General features: G+C 48.1%; 1 protein-coding gene across 1 annotated transcript; it reads right to left on the bottom strand.

The window, feature by feature from the left end:
* Positions 1-10,438: 10,438 nt before the first annotated feature.
* On the bottom strand, positions 10,439-11,500 carry LOC144892017 (uncharacterized). Its single transcript, XM_078777169.1, has 2 exons — positions 11,209-11,500; positions 10,439-11,169 (listed from the first exon to the last, which is right to left on the bottom strand). The coding sequence occupies exons 1-2, from the start codon at positions 11,324-11,326 to the stop codon at positions 10,487-10,489; spliced, it is 801 nt and encodes a 266-aa protein (XP_078633295.1). The 5' UTR covers positions 11,327-11,500; the 3' UTR covers positions 10,439-10,486.
* Between the last annotated feature and the right edge of the window lie 8,182 nt (positions 11,501-19,682).

Raw genomic sequence — 19,682 nt, 5'->3', positions numbered from 1 at the left:
GTCATCCCAGCAACACAACGTTCGACATCTTGAGTGTATACACACCTGAAGGGCAGCTGGGATAGCCGGCTTAACATCCCCTTGGAATGGCAGAGTTTCCCCCTCTGTCTGTCTGTGTCTGTGAGTATAATATCGCAAAAAGTTGTGGACGGATTCGGCCGAAATTTGGTGGAGAGGTTGGGTGTGTGACAAGGACGAAATGGTTAGATTTTGGTGAAGATCCGGATCTGGGAAGTAGAATTTAAAAGTGATTTCTCACCATTGAGAGTGTTGGGCAAAAACCCCGCATCCACACAAAAAACCCGATTGAGCCCCGTACAGCTTAAAACTATAGTGTGTGTGTGTGTGTGTGTGTGTGTGTGTGTGTGTGTGTGTGTGTGTGTGTGTGTGTGTGTATGCGTGTCTATATGTGTCTGTGTGTCTGTCTGTCTGTGTGCGTGTCTGTCTGTGTGCGTGTCTGTGTGTGTGTGTGTGTGTGTGTGTGTGTGTGTGTGCATGTCGGTGTGTGTGTGTGTGTCTCTGTGCATGTGTGGGGGGTAGGGGAGGTGTATGTGTGTGCGTGTCTGTGTCTGTGTGTGCGTGTCTGTATGTGTCTGTGTGTGTGTCTGTCTGTGTCTGCGTGTGCGTGTCTGTGTGTCTGTCTGTATATGCGTGTCTGTGTGTCTGTATGTGTGTCTGTGTGTGTGTGTGTGTGTGTGTGTGTGTGTGTGTGTGTGTGTGTGTGTGTGTGTGTGTGTGTGTGTGTGTAGGTGGTGTGGTCATGCTGGTTGGTAGATTGATGTATTTAAGGTAAGATGTGAATGATTTAATGATATTGTTACGGACCGCGGATAAGATGTTAATTTGCCGAGCGGATGGCGCCGCGGCCCTAACAGTTACCCCGACTAACCCGATTCCTGAACGTTGGCCAAAATCGCGCCACAGATATTCAATGGGGAAAAGACTAAAGCAAAGGATGTGAAGAAGAAGAAAGACAAAGGGTAAGAAATACAAATATAATTTATTTACTATTTACAACCAAAAGAAACCAAGGAGAAGGAAGGATAATAAAATAAAGACAGAAGGAATCAAGGAGACACAGTGCAAATATTAACTTATACAAGCTTACTTATACCCAGGGACAAGACAAAAGACAGACTACAAGCACACTTACACGGGGGATGATGACAGGAATGGCAGGAGGTGGATGGCTGGAGGGAGCGGAAGGTGCAGCTGGAACCGCAGCACGGTCGGGTCGGGGATGAGCAGCCGCCGCCCTTTCTCGATCGGCGCGTTTAGCAGCCGCCGTTCCTTCGCGGCCCCGCTCGAAACTGCCGTCAAAGCCCCGAAGCTGCTGTGGCTGAAGCTGCTGTGGCTGAAGCTGCTGTGGCTGAAGCTGCTGCGTGCCGCTGCTCTTTCAGGGATCCTCTCTGGCGCAACTCCTTCTTGGAACCTTTGGCGCAACTCTTTTAATTCACCTCTCCCTCTCTTGCTTAGTCCAACAACAACTTCTCGGCTTTCGCGCGCGCGCTTTATAGCGCCTCAGGCGATCAAGCCGCTGGTGTCCAGGACACGCCCATCGGTCAGCTCGCCTCGGCCCTGATTGGTCGGCACGGCCCTCTGGCTCCGCCCTTGATGACGATGGGCGGGCACGCCCTTCTTCCCCGAGCTGACCACGCCGTAATGGCGGCAAATGCAGTTGGCAGTAGACGAAAGGGGGGGTTGGAAGGGAATCTACCTTATTTCACTTGGTGCAATGGAGTATTTCAATTAATGGAAGACACAGCCTTACACTAATACACATAATAAGGATATAACTGTCAACAAGGGGGGAAATCTATGATTGGCTAACGTGTGGTGTTTATGAACTAATTACGGGACGCATTTTGACCTTCATACATAACTGGAGCAAGGAGGGCGATATTTTACAACAATTTACACAACAACAACAACAACAAAAAAAACATTCTCATATCCACAACACTGCATCCTCCTCCTCTTAGGCACGGCCCGGGCCTCTTACCTTAACTTTTAGTGTGGCACATAGGTGTAGTTCCCTCTACATTTAACCTGACCCTGAGTGCGACAGTTTAAAAACATAAATAAATATGTCCCGCTGCTCCATTGCACCCTGCCTAACAGATTCACGCCCATAGCTAACCAAATTGCGGAATGGTCTTCAAACTATACATTTACGGTGGGGGCGCATTATTTACAATGACTCTACTTTATTTACAAAACGCAACCCAGGACCTGTGATTGTTCATTTTGGGGGGAGGGAGACAGTCTGCTCTGCATCGACGCACCATGAAGCACCCAAAACGCACCAAAACACCCTCAAGCACCAATCGGTGCACAGTCATCACTGTTCATGAATAAAAATAACCAAACAACCCCAAACCCTGCTGGTGGTCTCTTGCTCTTCGGCTCCCTCTGCTGGCTATTGCTATCTTCCAGGTGTTGTCATCTTCTTTGCTGGCGGCCTATTTGCAATAACAAAATGCACCCAACGTGTCCATTTTTATTTATTTATGGCCCACAGGGCCGACTAGTGTGGTTCACCTGTGGGGCATAGGTGCCCTGTGACCAAGGTCCGCCAGCAAGATCTCGGGCCTTCATGGCCGGTTCCAGCAGAGGGGCCATGCCCCAACCCATGGGGTCCATCAGTGGTGCTCAGCCACAGACATGTGGTCCATAAGGTGGTGCATCGATGCAGACAGCTGGTTCCGGGAGTTTCGGGCGCACAATGGCGGACTCACGCACGCTCCCCTCGGCGCCCAGTGGCGCACAGGTCCTCATGTGGGAGACAAGGGGGGAAAAGACAGATGAGCGAGGGGTAAGGTCACAAGGGTACACATCAATACAGGCAATGCAAGGCGAAGTGCGTACGGAGAGCGAAGTGAGAAAGCTCGTCCCTACCGTACGTCACCCCCCCTGTCACCTACTCTACCCTTGCCCTTACCCCATATTTACAACAATCTACACATTTACAAATCCGTCGCTACCGTCACGTCTCCCCATATCTCTTCTATACCAAATTCGTCACCACAATCCCTCTAACCAAAATTTGCCATCACCCAATTCATCATCAATCCTCATGAGGAGGGAGAGATGGAACAACAAAGCACAATGTCACACCCACGTCATGATGCGTCTCACAATCCAAAACATTTGCATCATAAAAATAATAAAAACCACCTGGCATGGTGTGGAGGTACGTCATCTCAGGTGAGTGGATGTAGATGGTGTGAGGAGATTCTTAATCCTAACTATCTTCTAAATGACATTAACACACTTTACACTACCCGGGGTCTTTCCCTGCCAATCCATTGGCCAACTTACACTATGGGTTCTAAAACCCAATTCCCATTGACCAAACTGTGGTGCTTCCTTAATTTGGGGTCTCACTCCCCCGATGCAACTCCCTGTGCCCTTGCACAATTTCAGGACTGGGGCATGTAGCTCTCCCAGCAGGCCTACCCACCTGCACACCTCCACCACTGCAGTTGCCACCCGAGCTTACCTAGCTCCTCACCCTAACCTATCTAATTGGGGAAGGCCCCTCCTGGCTCTGTCACCCCTTGGTGCCCTCTGGCACTGGGCTACCCGGGTCCGTCCTCCGGATCCTCGGGCCCCATCCACAACAACTCTACCGGCTCCCAGAGCCCACCTGCGGCCTCACCTGGCCGACATCCTAACAGTGGTGGAGTGCCCAAACCAACTACACACACTAACAGGCAACACGCCCAGCCATTTCCACGACACTAATGCACCCATCACTACACTCCTGTGCAACTACCCGCACCACAGATGCCAATATCCAACCACAATTTACCTATACCCTCTACCTAACACTTACACTACCCTCCCCGGGTATTCGTGATGGGGGTCCATCCTCCTTTCCCCCATCCACACCTTCGCATCATCCACTCCACTCCACAGTTTCCACCATACTCACTCCACGACCATCCATTTATTCCACACAACCATTCTCCATACACCTGCAGTTGCACACCTGTGCAATCTCACCTGGTGCCACCTGCACCCTCCTTGGTCCCTGGACCATTTGGTCAACACAACGCACAATCACCTTCTCTCACTCATACACTGCTCCACACACCTGTTCAGTTGCACACCTGTGCAATCACACCTGTTCCTCACACACGGCATCATCTGAACTACCTGTTGCCCTGCTAACTTAATGCTCCCCGTCTTCCCTTTAAACTAAGCACATACCACGTCATTATCATCCACACTAATCTACCTGCGTCCCCACTACAGGTATCATTGTCACTACCTAACCTTAACGTTACCTAAGGTCATCTTCTCTAGATCCCTATCATTATATCCTAACCCTCCCGGGCTAGTTTTCACTGCCATAAACCCCATAAAACTAGTGCTCCTTTGCCCCCGCTGTGAGAGATGGCAGAGTTGCCATCCCATCACATCGGGTATCTCTCACTATAAATTTTGCTCGTCCAAATTCAACAAATCAAAAATTTGCCAATCATCTGCCAATCACTCTACCATTACCAATCATCACTCTGCCAATCCCAATCATCAAATTTTGTTTTTCTAATTTCGGGTCCAAAACACTATCCTCATCATCACAGTCTACTCACTAGTGCCTCTCGGTGCGCCAATTGATCTCCAAAGCTCGGCTTCGTAAAGCCGAGCAATGAATGCGGGTTGCTTGGTGCCGGCGGCTGGATGCGTCCGGCACTCGGTGCAGGGAAGGACGCTTACCCAGGCCGAGAGCCCACGCACCACCTCAGCACGGAGCCGTCCAATGGCCCGATTTTGACCTGCCGGAACGCCTCAACCACAAAGGGTTGTCATGACGACCCTTCCTACAGGGCCGCCCGCTCGGCTTAGTGGAGCACGGACGCGGCCGTTCAAAGCGCGGCCCGGCGTGGATCTCGCACGGCAGTTCTTTCGAAACCGCCGCGGATCCCCGCGGCACGCAAAGCTGCCCGGTTCGCACCGAAGGCCCGATTCGGCGATACGTCACTCTAACCGCTAACCCGGTTAGCGTCGATGCTCCATTCGCATGCTTACACCCCGCAGCCCGTTCCTTGCTCATACATCCAGCCGTCTCCATGCTCTTTGTCATTGCACCTTCCCTGACACACCCAGGTACACTCATTCCGCTTACAGACTTGGTCACACACCTGACCACCGCACACCTTTGCACACACTCGTCGTTCGCACACCTCACCAACACACCTCTTCGCGCCCCCTCCTCGGTCACCTCCTCTGTGACAACCACAGGTGTGCTCTCACTTGCACACCCAACCACGTGCCTCACTACCAACTCCAGCGTGCATTCCCATACGCGCTCTACCATTCCAGGTGTGCATCCTTCCATTCCAGGTGTACATCCTCTCTCACCTGCCACAACCAACTCTCGCTCCGTGTCACTCTCACTACTCTCACCTCCACACTTGGTCGCGCACTCACCCTTACTTTTGAGAGCGCACTCTTTCCTCATGCACCCGTCCGTTACACACCTTTCTCGCGCATCCTCTTGCGCACACTCTCCCGTTACACCCTCCGTAACACTCACCACAGGTGTGCATTCTCCCTTACTCTTGACAGTGCACTCTTTCCTCATGCACCCGTCCGTTACACACCTTTCTCGCGCATCCTCTTGCGCGCTCTCTCCCGTTACACCCTCCGTAACACTCACCACAGGTGTGCACTCTCTCGTTACATCCTCCGTAACACTCACCACAGGTGTGCAGTGTGCACTCTCTCGTTACATCCTCTGTAACACTCACCACAGGTGTGCACTCTCTCGTTACATCCTCTGTAACACTCCCCACTCCGCGCTTCCATGTGCCCCCCCCCGCACACGCGCTACGACCAACTCACTCTCGACAGCACACTCACTCCTCGGCGCGCACTTTTTCCTCACACACCCCAGAGTTGGACATTCTCGCACACCTCCTCCTTCGCACACCGTACCTGTCGCACACTTCACCAACGGCCTCTCACGAACACCCGGGTCTACACCACCCCCCAAGCCGACTGAAGCTCCCCTCACATCATATACATTTCCGAATATATCGCCACTCACCTTGGCACCTCGTCTCCGCACCTCCTTCGCCACCTGCAAACTCTTTATTTGGTTAGCGAGCACACCATCACGATTTGAGCACCGACCTTGTACATATTCCATCACCTGCTCCTTTATCTCCCTCTTAGTTTCCGTCCGTCTCTTCTTAATTTCACTCACCCCCTCTTCCACCTTCTCTAATTTTTCCTTCACCTCTTTTATTTCCCGGTGCGTCTCCTCAATTTCGTCCTCTAAGGCTACCTTGACCGTTTCTATGTGCGTCCTCACCTTCCGGTCCTTTGTCTCCATTACTTCTGTCACCTCGTCCAACCTCGTTGTCAGTCCCTCACGGACCATCTGACATTCCTTCTGTGTCGCTATTAATTCGTTCTTAATGTCTTTTTGTGTCGCTTTTAACCCTCCTAGTATCGCAGTGTTCCTTTGTACCTGCTCCACTAACTCCGTCTGTCCCACCGTCAGCTGTTCCACCTCCTGTGTCAGGTCCTCTATGCCCCCTTGTAACCTAGCCCTATTATTCCTCACCTCTTTCTCCATACGCTTCTCACCTCGCTTTACCTCCTCGCGTACCCCCGAGACCTCCTCGCTTACACCTCGTCGTATTTCCTCCTTCATCTCCTCCATCTCTTTTGTGGATGCCGCCCTCATCTGTCCCAATTCATCCCTCTGAGCATCCAATTTACCTTCCAACCCGACTTTCACCTCCTCTATCTGGTTCCCCATCCGTTTGATTTCCCGGGCGGATTGCTCCCCTACTTCCCGCAATTTGTCGTCCATTGTATTTTCCAACCCCATTAACCCCTTCTTCACCCCCTCTATCTGATTCTCCTGGGCAGCCATTCTATTTTCCACCCCTGTTAACCCATTTTTCACCCCTTTTATCCCGTTGTCTAACCCCTCAAATTTACTGTCCAACCCCTTAAAATTATTGTCTAACCCCTTTGAATTATTGTCTAACCCCTCAAATTTACTGTCCAACCCCTTAAAATTATTGTCTAACCCCTCAAAATTATTGTCTAACCGTTCACCGGTACCCCTCGCTTCATCCCTCATTGCTCCCATTTGGCCCTCCAATCGCTCACTATTCCTTTCCATCATTTGTCCCATTTCTCTGCTTTCCGCCCTTGATTTATCCCCTTGCAGGTTCAGGGACGCCTGCATTTGTGCCATAAATTGCTCCATGAGGGCCTGCATTTGGACCATCCCTCCCACTTGTGCAGCGGGTGCGGCCGCCGTAGCCATGTGCAAGGCGCCATTTTGCGTCCCTTCAACCACGTGCGCGAGGGCGCCATTTTGTGCACCTGACACCTCCTCGACCACCTCCTCATTGCTCTCCTCCATTTCTTCCCTCTGATCCTGGGTTACCCCTAACCCCTCTTCTAGTTCCCCCCACCGGCATCCGATCGCCTTGACTATCCATGGCACGACTTCAAAGTTCGGGTTTTTTTTTGTTTCGAAAACAAAACAAATTTCGGCCGCTCGTAATTTTGAGCGCGTTAAGCGCGCTTCGAGTCCAATCCCGCTCCCGACACCAATTGTTACGGACCGCAGATAAGATGTTGATTTGACGAGCGGATGGCGCCGCGGCCCTAACAGTTACCCCGACTAACCCGATTCCTGAACATTGGCCAAAATCGCGCCACAGATATTCAATGGGGAAAAGACTAAAGCGAAGGATGTGAAGAAGAAGAAAGACAAAGGGTAAGGAATACAAATATAATTTATTTACTATTTGCAACCAAAAGAAACCAAGGAGAAGGAAGGATAATAAAATAAAGACAGAAGGAATCAAGGAGACACAGTGCAAATATTAACTTATACAAGCTTACTTATACCCAGGGACAAGACAAAAGACAGACTACAAGCACACTTACACGGGGGGATGATGACAGGAATGGCAGGAGGTGGATGGCTGGAGGGAGCGGAAGGTTCAGCTGGAACCGCAGCACGGTCGGGTCGGGGATGAGCAGCCGCCGCCCTTTCTCGATCGGCGCGTTTAGCAGCCGCCGTTCCTTCGCGGCCCCGCTCGAAACTGCCGTCAAAGCCCCGAAGCTGCTGTGGCTGAAGCTGCTGTGGCTGAAGCTGCTGTGGCTGAAGCTGCTGCGTGCCGCAGCTCTTTCAGGGATCCTCTCTGGTGCAACTCCTTCTTGGAACCTTTGGCGCAACTCTTTTAATTCACCTCTCCCTCTCTTGCTTAGTCCAACAACAACTTCTCGGCTTTCGAGCGCGTGCTTTATAGCGCCTCAGGCGATCAAGCCGCTGGTGTCCAGGACACGCCCATCGGTCAGCTCGCCTCGGCCCTGATTGGTCAGCACGGCCCTCTGGCTCCGCCCTTGATGACGATGGGCGGGCACGCCCTTCTTCCCCGAGCTGACCACGCCGTAATGGCGGCAAATGCAGTTGGCAGTAGACGAAAGGGGGGGTTGGAAGGGAATCTACCTTATTTCACTTGGTGCAATGGAGTATTTCAATTAATGGAAGACACAGCCTTACACTAATACACATAATAAGGATATAACTGTCAACAAGGGGGGAAATCTATGATTGGCTAACGTGTGGTGTTTATGAACTAATTACGGGACGCACTTTGACCTTTATACATAACTGGAGCAAGGAGGGCGATATTTTACAACAATTTACACAACAACAACAACAAAAAAAAAACATTCTCATATCCACAACAATATTATCATATTATTGAGTGTGTAAGGAAAGTTATAAATATATGATAATGCATTAAATCCTATTGCGAGTAAAGTTGGAATAAGTGATGTTGCATTGATGGGTTGACTGAATGCCTGGACGCAACTGAGGTTGTGGATCTACTGATGTACCATCTATTGATGTGGATCCATGATCGAGGTTGTGGATCCGCCGTTTGGAGAGGTCCTGATCTGAAAGGATCGAAACCTCGAGGAAGAACGGTGCCCAGCTGATGATCCATGCAGTCGTGAAACTAGTCAGTTGCTTACGGGTTAAGGTTCTTGCTTTAGGTGGGGAAACTATGTTTGAGGTTTACAATTTAAATAAAGTTGAACATGGGATGTTGTGAAATTAACATCATTTACAACAATCCTTTAAATTATTTATATTTAAGTTTAGGAACAACCGGTACTGTACAATTAATTAAGTGTGTGTGTGTGTGTGTGTGTCTGTGTGTGTGTGTGTTTGTGTGTGTGTGTGTGTCTCTGTGTGTGTGTGTTTGTGTGTGTGTGTGTGTGTCTGTGTGTGTGTTTGTGTGTGTGTGTGTGTGTGTGTGTGTGTGTGTGTGTGTGTGTGTGTGTGTGTGTGTGTATAAAAGAGAGATAGAATTTTGATAGAACAGAAATGAAAAAACGAGATGTGTGTGTGTGTGTTGGTGTATGTCTGTGTGTGTACGTCTGTGTGTGTCTGTGTGTGTGTGTGTGTGTGTGTGCGTGTGTGTGTGTGTGTATGTACATGTCTGTGTATGTGTCTACGTACGTGTGTGTGTGTGTGTGTGTGTGTGTGTGTGTGTGTGTGTGTGTGTGTGTGTGTATGTACATGTCTGTGTATGTGTCTACGTACGTGTGTGTGTGTGTGTGTGTGTGTGTGTGTGTATGTACATGTCTGTGTATGTGTTTACGTACATGTCTGTGTGTCTGTGTATGTGTGTGTGTCTGTGTGTGCATGCACGTGTGTGTGTCTATATGTATGTGTCTGTATGTGTGTATGTGTGTGTCTCTGTGTGTGTATGTGTGTGCGTCTCTGTGTGTGTCTGTGTGTGTGCAAACAAAATATGTGCAATATGTCACACAGAAGGCAGGTGTACACAACATACCACTGTACAACATGTCCCGCATAACATGTGTGTATACGATACAACATGTGCGCCATATGTAAATGTGTATATTATGCATAAATTAATATGTGTGAGCATATGATGTTGTAGGAGCTGTGCTCCCACGTCAATCGGAAGAATGGAGGCGACAAAAAGCTGGAATTCGTCCGAGTTTCTTTATTGTCACAAAACAACTCGGGTACTCTGAAAAGCCCGTTTATCGGGCAGCAGTAGGGGAAGGTGGGGCAAAATGGCACACTTAAGCTTTCTTTGAAATTTTATCCAAAATGATGCAGTATATCTGAAATCAGACAGTGTCTTTACAATCATTATTCCATTATAAATACACAAATTACTTGGTATTAGAATCAAATCAACCATTCACTGGTGAGAACCAAAGACCAAAAATGTGCTAAGTGGGCCATTTTGTACACCACGTTGGGCAAAATGGCCCCCACATATGGGGCAATATGGTCACCCCGTGGGGTAATATGGTCACCCCGTGGGGTAATATGGTCACCCCATTGAAAAACATAATAATTACCCTCAGAGTCACCAATCAAAACACTTTGAACCTGAAATAATATTTATTGTGAAAAATTACAGACTACAAGGTGAGATTATGCACATAATTAGGCACAAAAGTCACAGATGAAATTCACATCTTCTTCATCCACACCTGCACAACCATCATGGGCCCAAAGACGACAGACTGTGCACTTTATCCATCCTTCTCCTATCACACTATAACTTTCCCGGCAGAATAAGCACATTGTTCCATCATCATCCTCAGACTCGCTAGATTCTTCTGGTGCCGTAAATATAGCCCGTTTACCCTTCACTATCTTCTTTTTTGGCTTTTCTGCAACTTTCTTTTGCTTCTGAGGTTTTTTTTCAGCTCTCTGCTTTGCCTTCTCTGCCTTCTGTGCTTCCTGTCTTTTCTTTTCTTCAGCTGCATCAGCAAGTCGTTTCTTGTATGGGCTTGATGTTAAATGCTCTGACATTGACCTTTTTGATTGACGTGTTGTAGGCCTACCCTTAGCAGGAGTAGCCTTAGGTGGGGGACTGATTTGAAAGGGTGAAATGAACTCCCTACTGGTGCTTGCAACAGCAGGTCTTGGAACAGCAGCATGTCTTTGAGTGTTACCAATGGGTCTCACAGCATTTTCGGGGCCTCTTGCAGCATTACCATTAGGTGCAGGACCATCAACAGGTCTCACAGCATTTCCAGGGCCTCTCGCAGCGTTACCATTAGGTGCAGGACCATCAACAGGTCTCACAGCATTTGCAGGGCCTCTCGCAGCATTACCATTAGGTGCAGGACCATCAACAGGTCTCACAGCATTAACATCAGGTGCAGGACCACCAACAGGTCTCACAGCATCTTCAGGGCCTCTTGCAGCATTAACACCAGGAGCAGGAACATCAGCATCTCTATGGGCATCTTCAAGGGGTCTCTGGTTATCATCCATGGGTCTTGGTTCATTTTGGTTGAGGTCTGTAACTGTCGCTGGAGCAAACTCGTGATCTTGGAAGATGTTGCGGTTCACTGGGAAGATACCAGTTTTCCTAAACCCATTTGCTGCATTCTCGGCTGTAGCGGACTTGCGATATGCAGTCCCAAACAGGCTGGCCAGTTGAAATACTGTCACACATAATTATGTCACACAGTGACCATTTTGATGACCCATAATCCCTTATTCCTAACCCTCATTACCCGACTTGGTGAGAACAGCACTAACTAAAGCAGACAACAATCATGAAGCACCCTGCCCAATAGATGAACTTATATTTCAGTGCATAAAATGACATGGTATAAGTAGATATGTATAAGTTACATGCATGCATGCAGCCAGCCAGCCAGCCAGCATGCAAGCATGCATACATACAGACATACATACATACATACATATAGGGTAGGCCTACATGTATACATAGGCCTACATATTTGTAACAAAAATAAGAAACATGTATGGGGTAAAATGGCCCACTAAAGGGTAAAATGGTACCCCACGGGCCATTTTACCCCAGGGAAATGGACCGTTTTGCCCCGTGAACGACCTCCATGAAAACCTGACATCATTGGAAACCACATGTACTGGGCAGAATGTTTCAAAGGTCAATTTTAGTGACTGACTTATACTCTAAAAGCATGCAGTAACACTAGGAAATATGAGTCACTCTGTCACCACAAACACAATTTTCTCACATACCTACCGATAGATCCTAGTAGGTGTCAAAATGTTGGATGGTTCAGCTCGAGTTCAAGACTGGATAGGGATGGCCACCATGTTGTTACTTTCTGCTAATCCACAAAGGAATGTTTTAACATGAACAGCCACAAGATGGCAGCAGCTGCTGGTGTAATATACCAAGGGGTCCATATGACCCAAGGGGTCCATTTTGTACCACTTTCCCCTATACATACACACATTATCCCGGAGCGTTTGCCCGGGAAAGGCGAGAGGGGGCGTGGCCGGGCGTCCCGGACGCGGCCTGGCAAGTCGAGAGCGGGCGTGGCCGGGCGTGCCCGGGCATGCCCGGGCGTCCCGGCCGAGGCCTGGCAAGTTGAGCGCGGGTCTGCCCGGGCGTCCTGGACGAGCCCGGCATGGTGATCGCTCCGCGTCCTTGGTAGGTGCAAGGCGATTGTGTAAACCCAGCGGTAGCCGCTACAATGTCATGAAAAACAAAGCAAAACCAAAAGCAAAACCAATGAAAAACGCGTATCAACCATAATCGTGCATATATATACATCCAAATCACGACCCTTGCACATGTGTGTGCGTGTGCATCACCCCCACCAGTTCTCATCTTTCTTAGGCCCCCCTTCCACTCGGGTCCGCCACATCTGAGGACTGTAATGGTATTACATTAGTTGTGTGGAACCGGAAGTGCTTGCTCGCGATTTGGAGTATGAAGGTGGAGTTCCGGCCAAGGGGCCAGGCGGTGTGGACCGTACCGTGTGTGTACGGGGTTAGCTTGGGTTAGCTAAGTCCTATAGCTCCACCGTCGCCTTTAACAACAGAATTGTTCTGTTCATGAGCGTGATCAAGTGCTATCGATGAAAACGAACGATGGGTCTTCTTCATGACGAATTTACCACTCTCAAATTGTTCAGCAACTTCGGGGTGAACATTCTTGAGTTGAGGCTCTTCATGTCCTGTAGGTGAACCGACAACCAGCGGCTATAGTGCGGATGATCAAGAGCGAAAAACCAAGGCATAAGTTGATCAAGGGCTTCAATGTAGAGCTGAAAGTTGGCCTCTCGAAGTGACCTCACAAAGCTCAAGATGATGAGCTGAAATTTCAAAGTAATAGCCCAGTATTGGAATTGCGGGCTTTCCTGCATGCGTCTGTCGCGCCACGTGTCAAATGATTCTGATGTTTCAGTTGTTGCCAAACTCTCTGTGTATCTATCATATGATCTCTTCATGAGGATGTACAAACTAGCAGCTGTGACCTGATGAGAATATCTCGTTCTCGTCAAGTGTGACGCCTTTAGGAAGGAGTCTGCTGTGCCTGGTGACGTTATGTCAGCCTCTGCTATTACTAATGCACTTGTCCATCCACGTTCCTCTAACCAGTCACCGATGGTTTTGAAAGCACACATCTCAATGTGCAGGCCTCCAAACATAATCACCATCTTGTCTTCTCCATATGTGTCTGGCCAATAGCCAATAGCCAATAGCCAATAGCCAATAGCCAATTCAATCATAGCAAAAATAGCTTTAATATACCGATTTCCATGTTTATATTACTGTTTTCAGGCACAATGGCGGACATTTTGAAAATGGCCGCCATTTTGAAAAAAATAATTTGGCCCCTAATCAGAAATTATTCAGTATACTGTGTAGTAAATCTGAGCCAGATTTCACACTTTTTTCTCATTTTGAACAATCGTTTCACCCATCTGCAGTGCCAGCCGCTAGGTCGTTGCACATGAACATGATTGTGGGTGCTGCAATAAATGATTGTTCTCTTTGACATCGCCTCGTGATCTATTCTACATCAGAACTTTACAAGGACCCCCTTCCAATTGGGTCCCCCAAATGTCAGCCCCCCCCCCCCTCCCTGTGCGCTTGTGACCTCGCCAGGTTAGAGTCGGCAAAAAGCCAAAAACACATGCCACGTTAACCTCTCCCTTGCCCTGCCAAAGCTGCCAACGAAGCTGTTGTATTTGGTACGTTAGTGGATCTCACTGAGCTTAGTTCCCTGCAGACATAACATGGCATAAACGGAGTAATCAAATCCCGGATTTCACTCTCAGCACGATGAGGTCGGAGAAACCCAGCAAGCTGCCAGGCCAGGCCGCATCCCAGATCCACGCGTCTTTGGGCACCAAGTGCACGGCTCTCCTCCCCACCAAAGCCGTCATGCACTCTGAAGCCACCGCATAAAGCACGAATCCTCGATCTCACCTTGTTCTCTCGCATCCTCAACCTACGAAAGTCTGCAGGCCGTGCTCACAAGTCCCACCAAGCTCTAGAGCCAGGCTGCCCAAACACATATCGAACGGCACGACACCGACCGCCATCTCGTCTCATCAAAGATGCTGTTCTCAGGTCAGTCTTTACTATCTCTGACACAGCTCCTGGTCCTCTCTGTCCCAGGCAAGAGCGACCAGTAAGTCATGCCACCTCCCTCACCGCCTCCATTGTGTGTGTGTGTGTGTGTGTGTGTGTGTGTGTGTGTGTGTGTGTGTGTGTGTTTGCGCGCGTGTGTATACAGTCACGTGAAAAAGTAAGTACACCCCATGTAAAGTTTTGACTTTTTCAACATATTTCAACATACAGCTATTTGATCTTAATTTCAACAATCTTGATAGATTAAGGTGATATAATATAACAAATATCATGAAACATTTACATTTTGTAGTCCATTGTATAATTTAAATAAACATAAATGCATATTTCGCATGTGGAAAAAGTAAGTGCACCCTTGGCTCTAATAGGTGGTGTTGCCTCCTTTGGCAGAAACAACCTCAAGTAGGCGTTTCTTATAACTGTCTACCAGTCTCTGACATCGACTGGGAGAAATTTTTGCCCACTCCTCCATGCAGAATTCATTCAGCTGTGCGATGTTTGAGGGGTTTCTTGCATGCACAGCTCGTTTCAAATCCCCCCACAACATCTCAATGGGATTTAGATCCGGGCTTTGACTTGGCCATTCCAGAACCCTCCATTTCTTTCTTTTCAGCCATTCCTTGGTGGTTTAGGGTCATTGTCATGTTGCAAGGTCCACCTTCGGTTGAGCTTCAACTTTCTGACAGCTGGCCTCACATTATCCTCAAGCACCCTCTGGTACAATGAAGAATTCATAGTGGATTCTATGATGGTGAGCTGCCCAGGCCCTGATGCAGCAAAGCTGCCCCAAACCATAATATTTCCACCACCATGCTTTACAGTTGGTATCAGGTTCTTGTGGTCAAATGCTGTCTTTGGTTTTCGCCAAACATATCTTCTGGTACTGTGGACAAATAGCTCCACCTTTGACTCATCTGTCCAGAGCACATTGTTCCAGAAGTGCCGGTCTTTGCCGAGGTGTTCATTGGCAAACTTTAGTCTTGCCCTGATGTTCTTTCTGGACAGCAAAGGTTTCCTCCTGGCACACCTCCCATGTAGATCAAATTTGTGCAGCCTCTTTCTAATGGTAGACTCGTGCACTTTGACATCAACAGTGGCAAGAGCTACCTGTCCCGTGATGACATTCTGGGGTTCTTAGAGACTTCTTTCAGCATCTTGCGGTCTGCTCTCGGGCTGAACTTGCTGGGGCGGCCTGGCCTAAACAAGTTGGCAGTTGTTTGGAATTTTCTTCACTTGTAGATGATCTTCCGGACAGTCGAGTGATTGATTTCAAATTGTTTGGAGATTTTTTTGAATCCCTTCCCAGACTCGTAGGCATCTATAACCTTCTTTCTGAAGGCCTCAGAGAGCTCTTTTGATCTAGGCATGGTGATGCCGCACACTTCAACAACAAAGAGCAAACCAAACGAAATGTCTGAGGTTTAAATAAGACAGGTTCCTCCAAGATCCTCTCTAACGATGTTCTAATCATTTGCACCTGAGCTGGTGCACCTCATTCTAATTTTAGGTATTTGAAGTAGTGATAAATGTAGGGGTGTACTTACTTTTTCCACATGCGAAATTTGCATTTATGTTTATTTAAATTATACAATGGACTACAAAATGTAAATGTTTCATGATATTTGTTATATTATATCACCTTTATCTATCAATATTGTTGAAATGAAGATCAAATAGCTGTATGTTGAAATATGTTGAAAAAGTCAAAAATTTACATGGGGTGTACTTACTTTTTCACGTGACTGTATGATGAAAATTTTCAATTTTCCTTTTGCAATTTCCAACTTTCAATTTTACAATTTTCATCATAATAAATACAAACTAATTAAAGGCAGTCAGCATGGGATTCCTTAAGGTAGGTCTTGTTTGACAAATCTTTTAGGTCTACCCTCCCTACCCACCCCTACCCTCCAACCCCCCCCCCCCCGCCCCCACCCCCGGGAAAAAAACACGCACCAATTTTTTAAAAATCTTTTAAAATTATTATTATTTAAATAATGAAAATGAACATATTTCTCCATTCGTATTTTGACATCCTTGGGATATCTCTGGACGTGCCACATTGTCTCATCCACATTCCTCCCCTTATTCCTTCAATCAGAAGCGTCGTTTTGACGGATAAGATTGGTCTGGTGTTGATGTGGCGCAGGCATGATGGGCCGAACGACCTCATCCTGGGTCTAGCTTCCTTGTGCATACCCTTGTGTTGCTGCAGAAGAAGCACGCCATTGTGTGTCAGTTCCATGGATAAATACCAAAACCCTGTCCCGGACATCTTCAAACACAATGGAAAAGCACCCGGCATATAATTTAGCAAGACGATGTTTTGACAACTGCGAAACAAACGGAGACAATAAGGGCCATCTATTTATTACATACACAAATGTGGCAGGATTTTTGTTTTTAGTGCTCTTAGGCTATTGGAGGAGCTTGTATGTAATTTGCATCCGAGGTAAGAACATTGAGTAAACATGTTTGTGGGATTCCGGGAGTAGGGTGACGTCATGTGCACCAAGAGGGTCAAGTCCCAACCTTTTTCTTGCATACGGAGCCAAGGCAGGCTCATGGAAGATGTAGAACACAGAATGGATCAGGATCAGAGTAATGTAATCCTATTCCTGCTCCATGTGTGTATTTGGTTCTGTGTTTTGTGAAATACCTTATCCCACTTCTGACACCATTTAAGATAACTGCTTTGTTGTTCGGCCAAAGCTGCGTGGTGTGTGAGATCTCGCGAGAGCTCGCTGTGCAGCTATGGCCTGACAATAAAGCAGTTATCTTACAATGAGGACGCAACATTACAAAAGGAACAGCGGGTGGAGAAAGGGGAAAGGCCAACAGCAGTGCATATGAAGGAAATATACGGGGACGGACAAACAAGGGATGCAGGTAACGATGAGGGGTAGGGGAGAACGCAAGGGGTCAACAACATGGATACATGAGCAGAATTAGGGAGTGGGATCTTTATCTTCCATCCTTCCTTCCTTTCTTCGTCTCAATGCCCTCATTTTAGTCATGAGTGTTCATAAGAAATAGATGACCTCAAACATGTTTCACCACCATTTATTTAAGATATGAAGTTAGTGTAAAAAGCGAATTATTTCTACTTCGCAGAGGTATGAGCAAAGACCAAATGGACTCACACATTTGATCAGGCAAAGATAACTCATCAGAGCACGACCTGAAGTCAAAGGTCAAATCCACGGTCATGAGTTGATGAGCTCGAGGACGGTGTGGTCCTGTAGGTTACTCAGCCCGTCGTTTTATTTTGACTCATAGAAATGCTTCTTACAGTCATGAATGGAATAAGTCGGAAGGGATGACTATTTGGGTTCAGTCCACAATCGCTCCCACCTCCTTCACCAAAATTCTAGAAATGCCTGATCTGTCGCCTGCGATTCCAAGACAGAAAACTGCACCGTCTAATTATCGTCATTAGAACGTCATGGTGGGTGTGCTGTCACATGGAGATGCGCCCGCGGCGCTGAATCTCTCGCTTTTTTGCGTGTGAAATGAGGTCCAATTTGGGCCATGACCTTTGGAAGCGATCTACAATAGATGCCAATCAAAGCACCAACTGATGAGGACAACAGCTTTCCTGGCACAGCTCGAGCCCGGGATAACAGCGCATTGAAATGCAGAGGATACAGCCCGACAGATGGGGAACTAGGTAGTGATGGCAGCGGACATGTTGGGTGGCCATTGCAAAGAATCTGCCCACAGAGGTCAACCATTATGGTGTACCTGTTGAACAGTCCTGACAACGAAACCAGGATGGCCCTGGCAATCGCTAGGGAATGGAAACGACAATGAACAACGAGAATGGGAATTCGAGAATGGCAGGATTTCCCATCTGCATACACTAAAGATCACATGGGTATCTTTCAGAAACCATCCACGGCGTGCCGGCAACCCCGGACCACTGCTCATAGGAATCGGCTTCAGGTCTGCAGTGGAAGGGTGTGAGCACAGGCATGATGGAATGTTCTCCAACCATTGAAATAGAACTAGGACAACCATTGTAACGAGTCCAGTGTACAACGAGGCACGACAATCTGACCTTGATTCCAGTCTCACCAACTGGCCTGGTGTTGGCTTAGCGGTTAGGGTGCCGGCTTGGGATCCTAGGATCCTGGGTTCGTAATCCCGGTCGATCGCTGAATTAACACCAGGGGGGTTGACTCAGCCCGTTATCCTTCCGAGGTTGGCAAATTGAGTACCAGTTCACTGGTAATTCCCTGTGTGTCGCAAGAGGCGACTAACAGGGTTGGCGGCAGGAAGGGCATCCGGCCGTAAAACATTGCTTCAAAAAGGGGACCATGGTGCGCAAAAAAGGCCAACCCCTGCTCTGCGGGGGAAAATGGCCTCTAAAGGTGGTTCCAACATGCAAGCGATAATTGACAGTTAACAAAGACGGCTATTTTCAGGTGCCCGCTCTGTACACCACAGCGGCCGTGGCCACTTGTTTAGGTCTACTGCCGTTGCCTGACTCCAAGACCTAAAACTCTCAAGAGCCGCGACTTTAAAACCCCAAGTGGGCAGCCAAATGGCAGGGCAATTAATCAGCTGTGATGACTGAAAAGCCATTAGACAAATTAACTCCCCCTCAGTGACTTGAACAAAATGTTCACTGAGCCGGATGGCTTTTGAGCATACTTGGACGTCTTCCAGACGTTTCGCATCCCATTCGGGATGACATTTGTACAGCTCAATAGCAATTGTACACCTTCGGCTTCAAGGACAGTATCGCTCTTAGTTACTTTTAAACTACCAATTATCGTTTGTTAACTCCACTGATTGATTGGCGAAAAATGTTAGCAATCCGCTTCTGATGGCCGATTTCATTATCGACACCTAATACCCTGGCACAGATCAATCTCTGTGCAATTAGGGAAAGCCTCAATAGCAATCGTATGGCTAGCTGCGGGTACCATCATTTGCTGGGGGCATCGCTGTTTCTGTGCCCCCTGTAGGTAAAAGCAGGAATTTGGAACTTGGCGAGGTTCGAGAGGGACTCCTCAGTATCTTCATCATCCAACAACTTGATGCTGGCAGACGGGACGTCACACACATTGATAAATCACCCTGCCTGTGAAACAGTTGATAGCTGGGTCGATATTTGAACCCAGGTTAGACTGCTCAGGCGAGTGCGCGTACTTCCAGGATATTCTGCCAGCCCCCTCAATAACAATAGGCAAAGAGCTTGTTCGGCATTTCCATGCGAGCACACGCTTCATGATAGTGT

This window comes from Myxine glutinosa, chromosome 5 (genome assembly GCF_964187855.1).
Source record: "Myxine glutinosa chromosome 5, kmMyxGlut1.1, whole genome shotgun sequence".
NCBI lineage: Eukaryota > Metazoa > Chordata > Myxini > Myxiniformes > Myxinidae > Myxine > Myxine glutinosa.
This window is presented reverse-complemented; position numbering and strand designations above follow the sequence as displayed.